At 35.1% G+C, this 12,263-nt stretch overlaps 1 protein-coding gene across 2 annotated transcripts; it reads right to left on the bottom strand.

Moving 5' to 3' along the window:
* Positions 1-7,190: 7,190 nt before the first annotated feature.
* Positions 7,191-10,853, bottom strand: LOC149378751 (EAP30/Vps36 family protein). 2 transcript variants are annotated; one of them, XR_016294209.1, is made up of 9 exons: positions 10,147-10,853; positions 9,274-9,483; positions 9,105-9,198; positions 8,948-9,005; positions 8,403-8,472; positions 8,081-8,216; positions 7,897-7,981; positions 7,587-7,712; positions 7,191-7,505 (listed from the first exon to the last, which is right to left on the bottom strand). XR_016294209.1 is itself a non-coding variant. In XM_089603645.1 (8 exons), exons 1-8 carry the CDS (start codon positions 10,744-10,746, stop codon positions 7,649-7,651), a joined length of 1,317 nt encoding a protein of 438 aa, XP_089459771.1. In that variant the 5' UTR covers positions 10,747-10,853; the 3' UTR covers positions 7,191-7,648. The 2 variants fall into 2 exon arrangements, 1 of the variants encoding a protein (XP_089459771.1); XM_089603645.1 differs by having other exon boundaries at positions 7,191-7,712.
* Positions 10,854-12,263: the final 1,410 nt, after the last annotated feature.

Genomic DNA, 12,263 nt, shown 5'->3' with positions numbered 1-12,263 from the left:
CTTTTAAGTGCGACATGTTTTTTTTATTTTTGTTTTTGTTTTTGTTTTTTTTTGTTGTTGTGAAGAAACACCATTTTTGTGTTTGTGAAGAAGAAAATGGAGAATGACGTTGTTATAAAAATTTAATTTTACTTAGGTGTGCGTGTGATGAGATGACTAGTGGCTAGTGAATAATAGGTATCCTGATGTGACCACCTACTCACACTAGTCAAAAGCTGTCCATGTATTGGTATTTAATGCTATCGTATTCTTGTTGGTATTGAAATATTAATGCCGTTATAAGAGTAAAAATAAAAGAAAGAATAAGGCTATATATCTAGGTAGTCCTGTTAGGATGCTCTTTCTAGGAAGTTAATAAGTTAATATATATTTATTTATATTATTTTACTACAATTCTTGGGAATTTTAAGCCAATATACTTTATAAAAAATATTAAAAAAAAGAAATAATAAATTTGTTATATATTATGTATTAATTATACTAGTGAGAGTATTTGATATTATATTTGTGCAAAAACAATTAGATATTGAAAATTATAGAATATTGTCGACATAAATCTCAATTAAAAATGAAAAAGATACACATATATATATATATATATATATATATATCTATATAATATAATAAGCCACAATGAGTAGTTACTATTCATAGACTTCCTAATCGTTGTTAGCCAATCGTAATGTGACACGTCATTATCTTATCTTAGAATGAATTATTTGATGAAAATGAACCTATTATTTGATAGCATTCGTGTACTATAATAAAGAGCAACTCTTCTCCCAACTCTTCTCCAGCGTACGACACGTGGCTATTCATATGGGCGACACCGTGGTTACATTGATTTTTTTTTTCTTATATCCTGCTTGTGACCTTCCCACTTCTGCCGTTTAAATTTTCTAAAAAAAAACAATTCTTTTTTAACAAAAAATTCAGATAAAAGCTCACGCACTCATTCTCAAACGCTCTCTCTCTCTCTCTCTCTCAATTTCTCTCAGCCGGCTTCTCTCTTCCTTGTGTGTTTTCGTCGTGGGTATCGAATGAAGGAAGAGGAAGAGGTAGAAGAAGTGGGAAGGTCGATAGAGAGAGAGAGAGAGAGAGAGAGAGAGAGAGAGAGAGAGAGAGAGAGAGAGAGAGAGAGAGAGCTGAATCTCGCCGAAAATAGGAGGAAGATGATCGAAATTTCTCTGTCTATCTCGTCCAAGGTAAGGACTCATGGTTTCTTTCTCCTTCCTTGCTCAAATTTGAATTACGAACTGCTAAAGTTTTGAGTTTTTTTTGCTTGGGTTTGTTGATTTTTGTGGATTTCAGTGCGACTTCGGGAAGGAGAAGTGGAGAGGAAGGCTCGTCGATGTTCACCTTCATGTTAAGGTAATGGGAACCTCGATTTCTTCTATTTGTTGCCGAATACATAGGTGTTTTTTTATTATTATATTACGTATGTGTTTTTTTTTCTTATTTTGATTTTACGGGTGTGGGTTTAGACTAAAAAATTATTTTCTTATATATTAATCTGAAATTTTTGATTTTTTAGACCCTTTTGATTCGTAATGTTGTTCGTGTGTGTTGAATATGAGACTAGCTCGGATCTTGTTTATGAAATTAAATCAGAGTTTTTTTATTTATTATTTTTTTTATTGATTCTTGTATTATTTGTGTGTGTATTGATGGTATTGTTGTTGCTGATTTTCGGATTAGGCGACTCATATGTTGGGTTTTTATATATAGGGCTCGAGTTTATGAGATAGCCCAAGAATGTGTTTGTTGGTGTGTATTTTGCTGAGATTTGAGATTAGGTCGTGTACTGTTTGGGTGTTGAATTTGAGAATTTATTTGTGTGTGCTCCTATGTGCTTGCTATCGAATTTAAAAGTCTTTGTTGATCTCGTGTCCTATTGTGTGTCTGAGATTTGGTTCAATGCTGCTCGAGGACGGCGGAGGCGCTGTCTGCTGACGACGGGGCTGAGAAGCGCAATGATGACGCTGGCCTGCTCTTGGAGCCTTCATCCACTCGACTTATTCCCTGTTTCCCAAATTGCCTGCATAAAATCCAAAACCAATGCAAAGCCTTGACAAGAATGCAATTTGGATCGAATTTGAAAGAGAAGAAGCGATGACAAAGTCGACGATATTTCAATCAACTTTGGCGTTCCTATTATTCACTTATATAGCGTACGGGCAGTCATTATTCCTTGAGTCGTTCCAATATTTTCTGACTCGTTTACATCTTTGAATGCGTAACTTTTTCTTTTAGCAAAGTCACTGATTTAAAGTATAGCAATGCCAAATTAGCACAATAACTTGATTGTCTCTTTTTGCATTTTTATTAACATAAGTTTTCCCCTTTTTGTTTTTGATTTGTTCAGAGAAATGGTTCTATTCTTTACTACTACTCTTTCTCCCTCTATTTTTTTTCCTTTCTCTTACTTTAAAAATTCATGGATATGAGGATCTTTTCAAGTTTTAGAAACAAACAGACTTGAAGACTCCAAGACCCACGTGTATAGGATGTATGTAGGATGTACTTCATTGGTCCTAATACTTTCACTGATCTATGGCAGATTCTTCATTCTCCTTCAGAGCAAATTAAAAATATTGTGTAAGTTGTCTGTTTTGTGGATTGATTAGACCAATAGCGCTCCGCTATGCAATTTTTATGTCCACCTAACAATTTAATTCTGTCTCAAAGTTTGTTATGTATAAAGTTCAGCATATTCAATGTTCCTCTAACTTGTTATAGTTGGCAGATACGATGCTGCATTCAATGCGTTTGTTGATGAGATCAATGCAATAGCTACGTACCATTGATGAGATCAATGTTAGAGTTGTAAGATTGAAGGAGCTGCCTAAGATCTTGCATGGTTGTGGCAGCAATGGCGCCGAAGATTAAAGTTGCAACACTTGTGTGAGTTCGTTCGATCAGAATATGACCATGCTTGCTTAAGATCTTGCCGATTCCGTGCACGCTACGAAGGAATCAAGGTATTTTGCAAAGTTCTAGGTTAAAATCGCTATTGGAAGAAAAGTGCGTGAAAGCTTCTCGTCGAAAATAAGTATGAACTTGTCGAGAACAAGGTTGTGGACACTGAGACCGCAAAGGTGATTTATTCACTGCTCATGATGACTGTATAGAGCGGAGAGTTTGTTTAATAATTTTAACGTCAAATTTTATTAATTACTCATGACAACGGTATATAGAGTGTGTTTCATCGATAAGTAATTTAGACGGTCCACCTAATTTTTTCGTTGTCGAGTTCATATTTGTGGCATTGTAACTTTGTTTTAGAGTACTCTTTGTTTAATGGGTTTGTTGCTTTCCATTTAATTAAATTTCTTGTTTGATGCTTATAATTGAATATGTAATTTTTTTTTGTCTTTTGATTTAGAGTCCTCGGCGAATTTAGGTTCTGATTTTGCGTACACATCTTCTTCTAATACATGAGGTTCGTAATATTGCATCGTATTTATTTACTCTTGTGTGGTGATTTTCTTAATAATTTCACCTTAATTTATGTATATACCAAAGGTAATATGAAAATTTTCTCTGAATTGCCTTGTTTGCTGTTATTTTCATTACAAGTTATTTTATTTCCTTTTAACTCACTCTCTTCATTGATGTTTTTTGGTTCTTCTTGGATCAAACTTTACTGGGTTCTTCTCATTTATTAATATATTTTTTTGGTCTAATCATATATTTTTTTTCTTTCTTATTATAGTAAAACTCTTTTGGGGACAAAGAAATAGAGTGGAAAACAAGTGAGGAAAATCTGCCTTGTGTTATGATTCCTATTTCAACAATTGAAGAGACATTGACAAGAACAAGGATAGTTCTTTTCCGTACGTAATTGCTTCTTTGCAAGTGTTTTTTTTTCTTTTGTTCTTTATTTTATAACAAACAAAATGCCTCATATAGTCATAATATAAGGTATGTTTCCACTTTTATAAAGCTTCATGTGAAATAGACTCAAAAGTACTAAATACTCAATCGAAGATACGACACTTCAACGCCGAAATTAATGAAATTCGTTCAGATTGATTTGGATTCAGAAGAAAAAAAGAGAGATAATAGAGACCGAGCAATGGTACTATCTCTCGAAATGTCATATTGAAGAGATGAAGATCAAGGATTATTTTCTATTGATTTCATGATAGTCTTTCTAATTTCTATTTTCATCTTTTTCTTTCTGTTTGTTTGTTGAACTTGTCTTCTGGTACAATTCAAAAAAAAAAAAAAAAGAAACTATATACGATTGCTTTGTAGTGGTATGTAGAGTAGAAAACAATATAAATTAGTTTCATTGAAGCTTTTGCATTTTCTCTTTAATGTTACAATAGTTTCCTCCAATAGAGTGTAGTTTTTACCCTTTGAAGGATGAGAACTAAGTTTAGTAAGCTAGATTATGCAGGTATTTGGAGTTTAGACAATGTAAAAAAAATGTAATAGTTGGTTGTATTTTAAAGTATATTTTAGATCGACAATGAGAACTATGCATTTATGTTTTGATTATCTTTTATTTCTTTCTTTATGTCTCAATATTTCATTGATAATTAATTTTTTACCTCGTCAATTATATATATATATATATATATATATATATATATATATATATATCTTTTTCAATATCTTTTTAAGGACTAGTGCCAAATTTATATATTTCAAGAGATAATTTAACGTAAAATTATTATTTATGATGTCAAAAATCATACGCGCGTAGCGCGTTTCCGTTACTTTGAGTAAAACATGTCTTCTTAAGTTACTTTTAAAATTTTTTGTTTGTTAATTTTTCATTCATTCTATTTGTCTATTAAGACACCAAACTTTTGACTTTTTATTTACTTATGTCGATTTTTTTTAAGTATGTCATTGACTATATATTTCTTTGAAATGTTTGCACTTATTATGAGAGTCTCTAAAAAATTAAACTCCCTAAGTATTATGTATGGTTGAAATATTTGATATCTTAATATTCATTTATAACCTCATGCTTTGAAGAAAAACTTGGTAAATTAAATCATACATATTTTAATTATTTATTGAGTACAACTACAAACACCACGTGCGAAGCACGTGTTTCAGACTAGTATATATATATATATATATATATATATATATATATATATATATACACACCGGCATGTCGGTTTTCCATCGAAAATAGCATTTGAAAACCGAATTTTATTTATCCTTTTCCACATTTTTTCCGTTTGATTTTCCGTAAATCAGGAAGCTCAAAAAAGGCCTCGAAAACGACATTTCAAACCTTGTGTGATACTAGACCGATCTAGTCGAGTAGGTAAAATATACTGTAACTTAGGGAATTGGGTTTGAAAACTCATTATCAGTAATTTTTTAGAAATTGAATTGGATCTCCTGCATAGAATGAAATGACAAACATATTCACAACAGCACGAAGAGAAAACAAATTATAAAGAGTTAAAATAGTTAGACTCAAATTAATTTTATTTTGCAAAAACGGAGAAATAGACATCATTTTTCAGTTTGAGAAAAAAAAACCAAAGCATAAATTGTTAAAAAGAAAATCATTGAGCGAGCATGCATACATCATTCACTCAATTTATACCGCACTAAGCACTTATGTTTTCTCAATGTTTCTTGGTATTTCTTGGTGCATTTGGAATGATTGAAACAAAATAATCTACGAGAGCAAGAGCGAGCCGGCGGAACAAATTGCCGCTTGAGGTGAAAGATACTCCCAAAACTATAAATATTCTCAAGTGAAAATTGCAGCTTCCTCTCTGGCCTTCTAGGGCGGATCATGTTTTAAATAGGATCGCTCTCAAATTCGGTGGGAACCGCCTCCGCCTCACGACTACAAGCTTAATGTTGATGCTTCCCTCCCACGTGACTCGAATTGTATCGACATTGGAGCTATCATTCGTGACTTGAATGATTTTGTTATGACGGTCTTGGCTCGAAACCTTTCAGGTAGTTTCACAATCAAAGACGTAGATGCTATTGTTTTACGTCTCAGCTTATTGTGGACTTTGGATGCGAGATTGCCTATCCACTTCGTGGAGTCAAATACAAAGACGGTAAGCTTTGGAGAAACACTCTAATTTCATTAACGAGTTTTAAACTATTTTGTCTCATGTATCTAGTTTATCCTTTGTCTTTCAGGGAGCAAAGCTGTCTCATATTTATAGAGAGGTCAATATGACCGCTCATGGATTGACCACTTCATAGACAATGAACTCATTTGGCTGGAGGATTTTCCTCCCTCAATAGAGTATGTAATCCTAGGCGAACAACATTATCATTGATAACGGATTTTATTTTTCTAAATAAAAAATAAAAATAAAAAAATTCGTTGATAGTTCTCTAAAAACATTGAGCAACAAAGATATGAGCAATTTACATATAAATCCAAACACAAACTGATAATTACTCTGTTGAAAATACAAATCGAGTAATCAAATACAAACAAGTCAAATTGGCAATCATACCAAATAAGTATTCATTCAATGGTATTAAAAGGAGTAAAATATCCAAGTCTTAACGACCAATGACTTAAACAAGCAAATTAAGAACATGACTTGATGTACACCAAATTAAGAACGAAATTGAGAAACATCTATGTAAGAAGGAAAGGTTCCAGGGTTGCAACCAAAAAACATATTACAAAAACGACAAGTGTCCTGGTAAGTAAAATAAGAGAGAAAGAAACACATGGTAAAGCTAAATATTTCCCTTTGCATCAAAATACCAAAATAAAAAAGGCAGGCTTCACAGCTTTTGACATTCTTCCAAGACCAATTGATATTGATAACAGCATATTAGCCAGCTTATAAAAATAACACTTCATGGACTTAAAATGAAATGAACAGATGACGATATAAAAACCGGAGAAGTGAACTTGAACTTGAAATTTACCAAAATAAGAATGAAGAAACACATCATAACTAAATTATTAATGAAACTAATGCATTTGTAAAATGGTCAAGGTTTTGAACAAAATATATAAATAGTTTGAATAATTTGTTTGACCATGTGATTAAATTTTTTGAAAACGATAAACTGCTCATAAAAATTGTCAAAAAATGTGTCAAACTTTGTTGATAATATAACTTCGACTACTTTGCTGAAAACTTAAAACTTTGACAATTTTGCTAATCAATTAAGTTCAAATGACTACTTTTTATAATTTTTTCAAAAAGAAAATGAAATGTGAGTAGGCAGTCTAATTACAAAATACCACTAAAATAACACACAAAGAGCATTGCAGTTTATAGTGTCATTAGAGGGCTTTACAATACCACAATGCTTCTTTACGTCGAATCCCATACAATACAGCTGAAAATACGGCTAAACTTGAATTTACATGTTTATTGCAAATTATATCTTTGTTTTTCTTCTGTGTTACAGTCCAACTTATATACGAGAAGAGTATAAATATTGGCTCTCAACCACTCCCAGGAAAAGGGAAGAAAAATAAGTACTCCAAAGAAATGTTGAACCAAGTACTTGAGCGTAATTGCCAAGTATGTCTGTTTGACACAAAAAATTCCCATCAGAAACAGATCGAGTGTAAAAATGAGCGAATCTGGAGCGCTGTAAATTGTCCAAACCAAGAAAATTTGGGAAAGAGCTTTAATGGAAAACTGAGGCCTCTTCAGGTTGCTATTTACTCTCATGTAGAAGTAGGAGCAGAGCTCGCTTTGATCCAGGTTGCATAAATACCATATTCTTTTACTCTGTCAAAGTTCGAACCACAATCGTCAATAATAGTAATAATTAAGGGAAGAAAAAAAAAATCAACGTCGAGCCAAGCAACCAATAGACAGATTTCTCATTACCAAACTGATGCAAGATATTTTTCAGCTTAACCAAGATAATCATATCAAACTAAGCAAAATCAACCACATTTTTTTTACTCACGAGTAGATGTGATTTGGATCAAGTTCATAGAATATGTTCACGTAAAACCGCAACCCGTCGGGGCTTACGTCTCTGCACACCAGACCTGGAAATGGCATTCAGATTAGTTTCCACTTCGAAACGTCTTAACCATTTAAAAGAAGAAGAAAAAAATCAAGCGAGTCCAAAGCAGCTAAATAAATACCTATGTTCTCTGCAGAAAGAAGATGCTCTTTAGCCATGGCCGGTGCAATACCTAAGGTCATTGCAGCGTCACTCGGACTTATCCCACTTTGGAGAGCTTCCGGTTTGGAGACAATGCTCTTTATTCTACCAAATACCTACAACCAGAGTAAAGGAATATTCACTGTGAAAATATAGACGCACAAATCAAAGGAACATTCACTGCCAAAATATAGACGCACAAATCAAAGGAACATTCACTGCGAACATATACAGAGCTCTTTGACAAATCACTAGAGCTCGGAAGCGTCAAGATATAGGAAGTCATAAGTGAGATAATTCACCTCCTCATCACTATGGGATTTGCTCATGATGACCCTCACACCACTATCAAACTTCCGAAGCATAACTGGTCTGCATAGATAGGTTTAAATAATGTCATAACATAACTCTATGGATCAATCATAAGATAATTTCACTGGCTGGAGATCCCAAAGTAGTCTTGTTTATGTCAGCTTAATCAAACAAATCGATCCCCAAAACTTAATATGGCTGTTCGTTTCATTACTTGCAATTACCTTGAAAAAAAGAAATATCATCATGGTTTGTCATTCAGGGTTGCTAATTTAATAGCTAATCTGATTTTAGTGATGAGCTCTTACCCTCTTAAAAGGAAACACTGAACTTTATAACCCTGTGATCATAATTTTTCTAGGCGTGTTTGTGCACCACAAACGAAATACACACTAAAAACTAGAACACAGACCAATGGTGACTCGAGTAAGATTCTAAGACGTAACCAAACCAGTCAAAATGATGCTTTTCATACTCTAGAAAAATACTAAATATGTGTGTCCATGATTTTATATCAAGTGAACTTAACACGTACACATCAAACTTCTCCCAAAGAGAACACGCTTGTAACAAATCATCTGGCGATATCAGTTCTGCATTCAAGCAATAGAAGAAACATTGTTTTCATGTATTACAGATGCTAGCAGGAGATGAACCAAATAAATAAAGATTAATGAGATATTTCACAAAACCTGTTCCTCTAGCTCGATTGAACAAACAATACACATCGATCATATTAATCATTCCCCCGGCTCTCTCAAGTGGAATTTTCACGAAATCTGCAACCTGCGGATGAATACGGAAATGGTTTTTGAGAATCTGCATTTGGGTGTTTATTGAAAGAAGTGAAGGCGAATGAACCTGGCGAGACAATTGTTGGTGGTACTGAGCACCGGCAGATTCTTTGGTGACGGGAGATATAATACCGACGCTCAATAGCCAATCTTGCATCTCTTGCTTGGAACCCATGTCCTCGTCGTTTGAAGACTCGCCGCCAGCTTGAGAATTCGTGCCAGACAAGAGTTTCTGTCTCATTCTCTCTGCCAGCGTTACCATCTCTTTCGCTTTACGCTAACACGATACATTATGGTTATAACGCCTTGTGACATTCCTCAAAAAAATTACCGCAACTTCATTAAACCAAATTTCCGATGTTCTGTTTCGTGCAATAAAGAAAAAAAATGCAGACTAGTGTGAACATAGAGAATTCATTACCCCCATCAAAATAACTACCTAAATTCATTTATCTCGGTGAACCCCGAATCACCTACGATTTCATCTACCATACATTCATAACTATATTTACATTAGACTCATTCCCAGGTTTCCACATATGATCCAACGAAACAACAAAATACAACCACATTCCTACTAAACTTACTTGGTAATATATTACGGATATTATATGTCATTACCGGGAAAGTTGACAACAACAAGACCACATTCTTGCAAAACTATGATGGTTTGTCTCATTCTCTCTGTGCTAGGCTATGGTTATAAGAAGACCTCATCACATTTATAAAAAGAAATTCCCGAAATTCTATTGCAAACAACTTTCCACTTTGGTTTTCAGTTCGAGTTCATTTCGAGAGATATCAGAAAAAAAAAAAACAAGACACACTAGTCTAGAAAAATCAGTGCCCCCATCGATATAACTGCCTAAAATGCATCAATAAACATAAATCCATAACTATTTCCGAATCAGATGTCAAAGTGGGAGTGTATGATTACTACCATGAGAGCATTCAAGTCCTGAAAAGCATCTTGCAAGCTCTTATCAGTGCTCTCCCACATCTCCTGCTCTTTCCTTAGAATCCCCGAAACCCCCGCCATCCTCACAGCCCCGTCACTCCCAAACATCCCTCCGCCGGAGACTCCCGTCGCCGCCGCGGCGACATCGGCGACAGCCTCGCGTTCCCACACTCTCCCACGCCAGCTCTCCCACAGCCGGCTCACAAACTCGTCGCAATCGCCCTTTCCACGCACCACCGCCGTGACCGTCACTGAATCCGGTCCAACTTGGAATCGGATACGCGGCGAGGCGAAGACGTGGCGAAATGAGATCTTCTTAGGAGAGACGATGTGCGAAACGGCGGACAGGTGGATCGCCGACGCCGGTGCTGACGTGGATGAGGCGGCGGATTCCTCGGGGAGCCAGAGGAGGCGGTGGGTTGTGAGGGAGAGGAGGCCGGAGCGGAGGATTGGGAAGCCATGGTGATCGCAGTCGAGGTCGACGCCGGAGAGGAGGCTCCGTTCGATTTCGTTCGGGAGGAGGACGGGGCGGCCACTTCCGGTCAGCTCCACCGGCGTTAGGAATTCTACGCCGGCGGACATTGGTTGGATTGGATTGGTTATCGGAGGTGGAGTGGTGTGAAGGTGATGATCATCGTCTTCGTCTTCCAATGGAATGGTCGCGTAAATCTTTCTTTTGTGTACTTGTAATTGTGGTTATCTATATAGTATATTCTATACCCAAAACTTGAAAAAAAAAAAAAAGTTTTGTCTCTCGAAAACATGTGAATAATGGCGGCGTTTGGCATAGTTTTGTTTTTTAAAAAAATGATTTTAAAATAGCTGTACGAAAAAACTGTTGTTTTAAAAAACAGATTAGTGTTTGGTAAACTATTGTAAAATAGCTGTAGTTGTTAATAAAAACTGATTTAGTGTTTGGTAAAATATATATTAATATTTATTTGTAATAATTATTTATATAAAATGTAATTAATAATAATAATAAGATATATTTTGGTATATAAAAAATATATCAAAGTGAGTGTCTATAGAATGTAAAAAATAAATTATAAATTTTGGTGACGTCAAAAAAATTATTTGATAAAAGCATATAAAGATAATTAGAATTAAAAGTTAGTGTAAGAGAAAATAAAAGTTAAGAGAGATAAACTACAAACCAAAAACTAAAGCTACGTATAAAAGCTACAAATTGTAGCTTTTAATTTTTTAGTTAAAATATTCAAAAACACTTTTTTTGTTTAGTTTGAATTTAGAGGGAGAAGTTCCGTTTAAGCAAGAGAAAAAAGTTTATTTATTTATTTATTTGTTTTTATTTTTTAAAAGCCAAAGAGAAATCAAAATCAAAGCCCTAAAAAAGGCCAACTTTACGCCCACTATGAGCTTTGGTGCCTTCGCCAATCCCATGCCACGCCAAGATTACGTGCAACTCCAAGTTTTAGTGTCGCGTCGTCCTTAATGGTACGTGTTGTGCTAGTCGTGCCAAGTTTTTACTCCACGCCTCGATTATCCAACGCCACATGTCGGATGGCAAGCGTTGTGCATGCATTGCTCCTCCTGTGACCGCGACAAGCACGATATCGCCCGACGGAAAACCCGCCACGTGACTCGCGGCCACGCATCCTCTTCCAGCGTTGTGACTCGTTCACCTATCCTATCCCTAGGACCAAGAACCTGCTTCGTATTGTGACTTCATCCATTCGCGACGAGTCGGGCCTAGCATGGGCCCTGAGCACTAGGAGCTCGACGACGCCCTAGCCTGCCCCACTCTTCCATGGCGCTGAATGGGGCAATCCAATGAGATTGAAGATGCCTATTTTACCCTAAAGACAGTAGATGTATCTATAAATATGCTTACTCCTCCTCAACTTAAGGTAAGACTTTTCCACCTTAGAGAAATTATGTAAAAGCATTACAAGAAATATGTCTTTTCCCCACAAATAAATAATGACATTTACGATAAAATATCGATGATTCATGTGTACAATGACATTCTGGTTAAAAATTTCGAGAAATATTGTTCAATAGATGATTTATCGACATTTAAAAATAAAGTGTCATGAAATAATTTTTGGATAATTTACAAGAATCCCCCCTGAACT

Source organism: Urtica dioica, chromosome 12, assembly GCF_054948205.1.
Source record: "Urtica dioica subsp. dioica isolate 48M chromosome 12, U.dioica_male_clone48M_v1_H2, whole genome shotgun sequence".
NCBI lineage: Eukaryota > Viridiplantae > Streptophyta > Magnoliopsida > Rosales > Urticaceae > Urtica > Urtica dioica.
Note: the sequence above shows the minus strand (reverse complement) of the source record. Positions and strands in the feature narration are given on the sequence as shown.

Bases quoted from the DNA above. Each gene is read 5' to 3' on its own strand.
- LOC149378751 (XM_089603645.1), bottom strand. From the start codon at position 10,746: ATGTCCGCCGGCGTAGAATTCCTAACGCCGGTGGAGCTGACCGGAAGT. The intron at 8,473-8,947 runs GTACGTGTTAAG...CTATCTATGCAG, and splicing joins CTTTGGGAGAAGTTTGATGT to ACCAGTTATGCTTCGGAAGT. The intron at 7,713-7,896 runs GTGAGTAAAAAA...GAACTTTGACAG, and splicing joins GATCCAAATCACATCTACTC to AGTAAAAGAATATGGTATTT.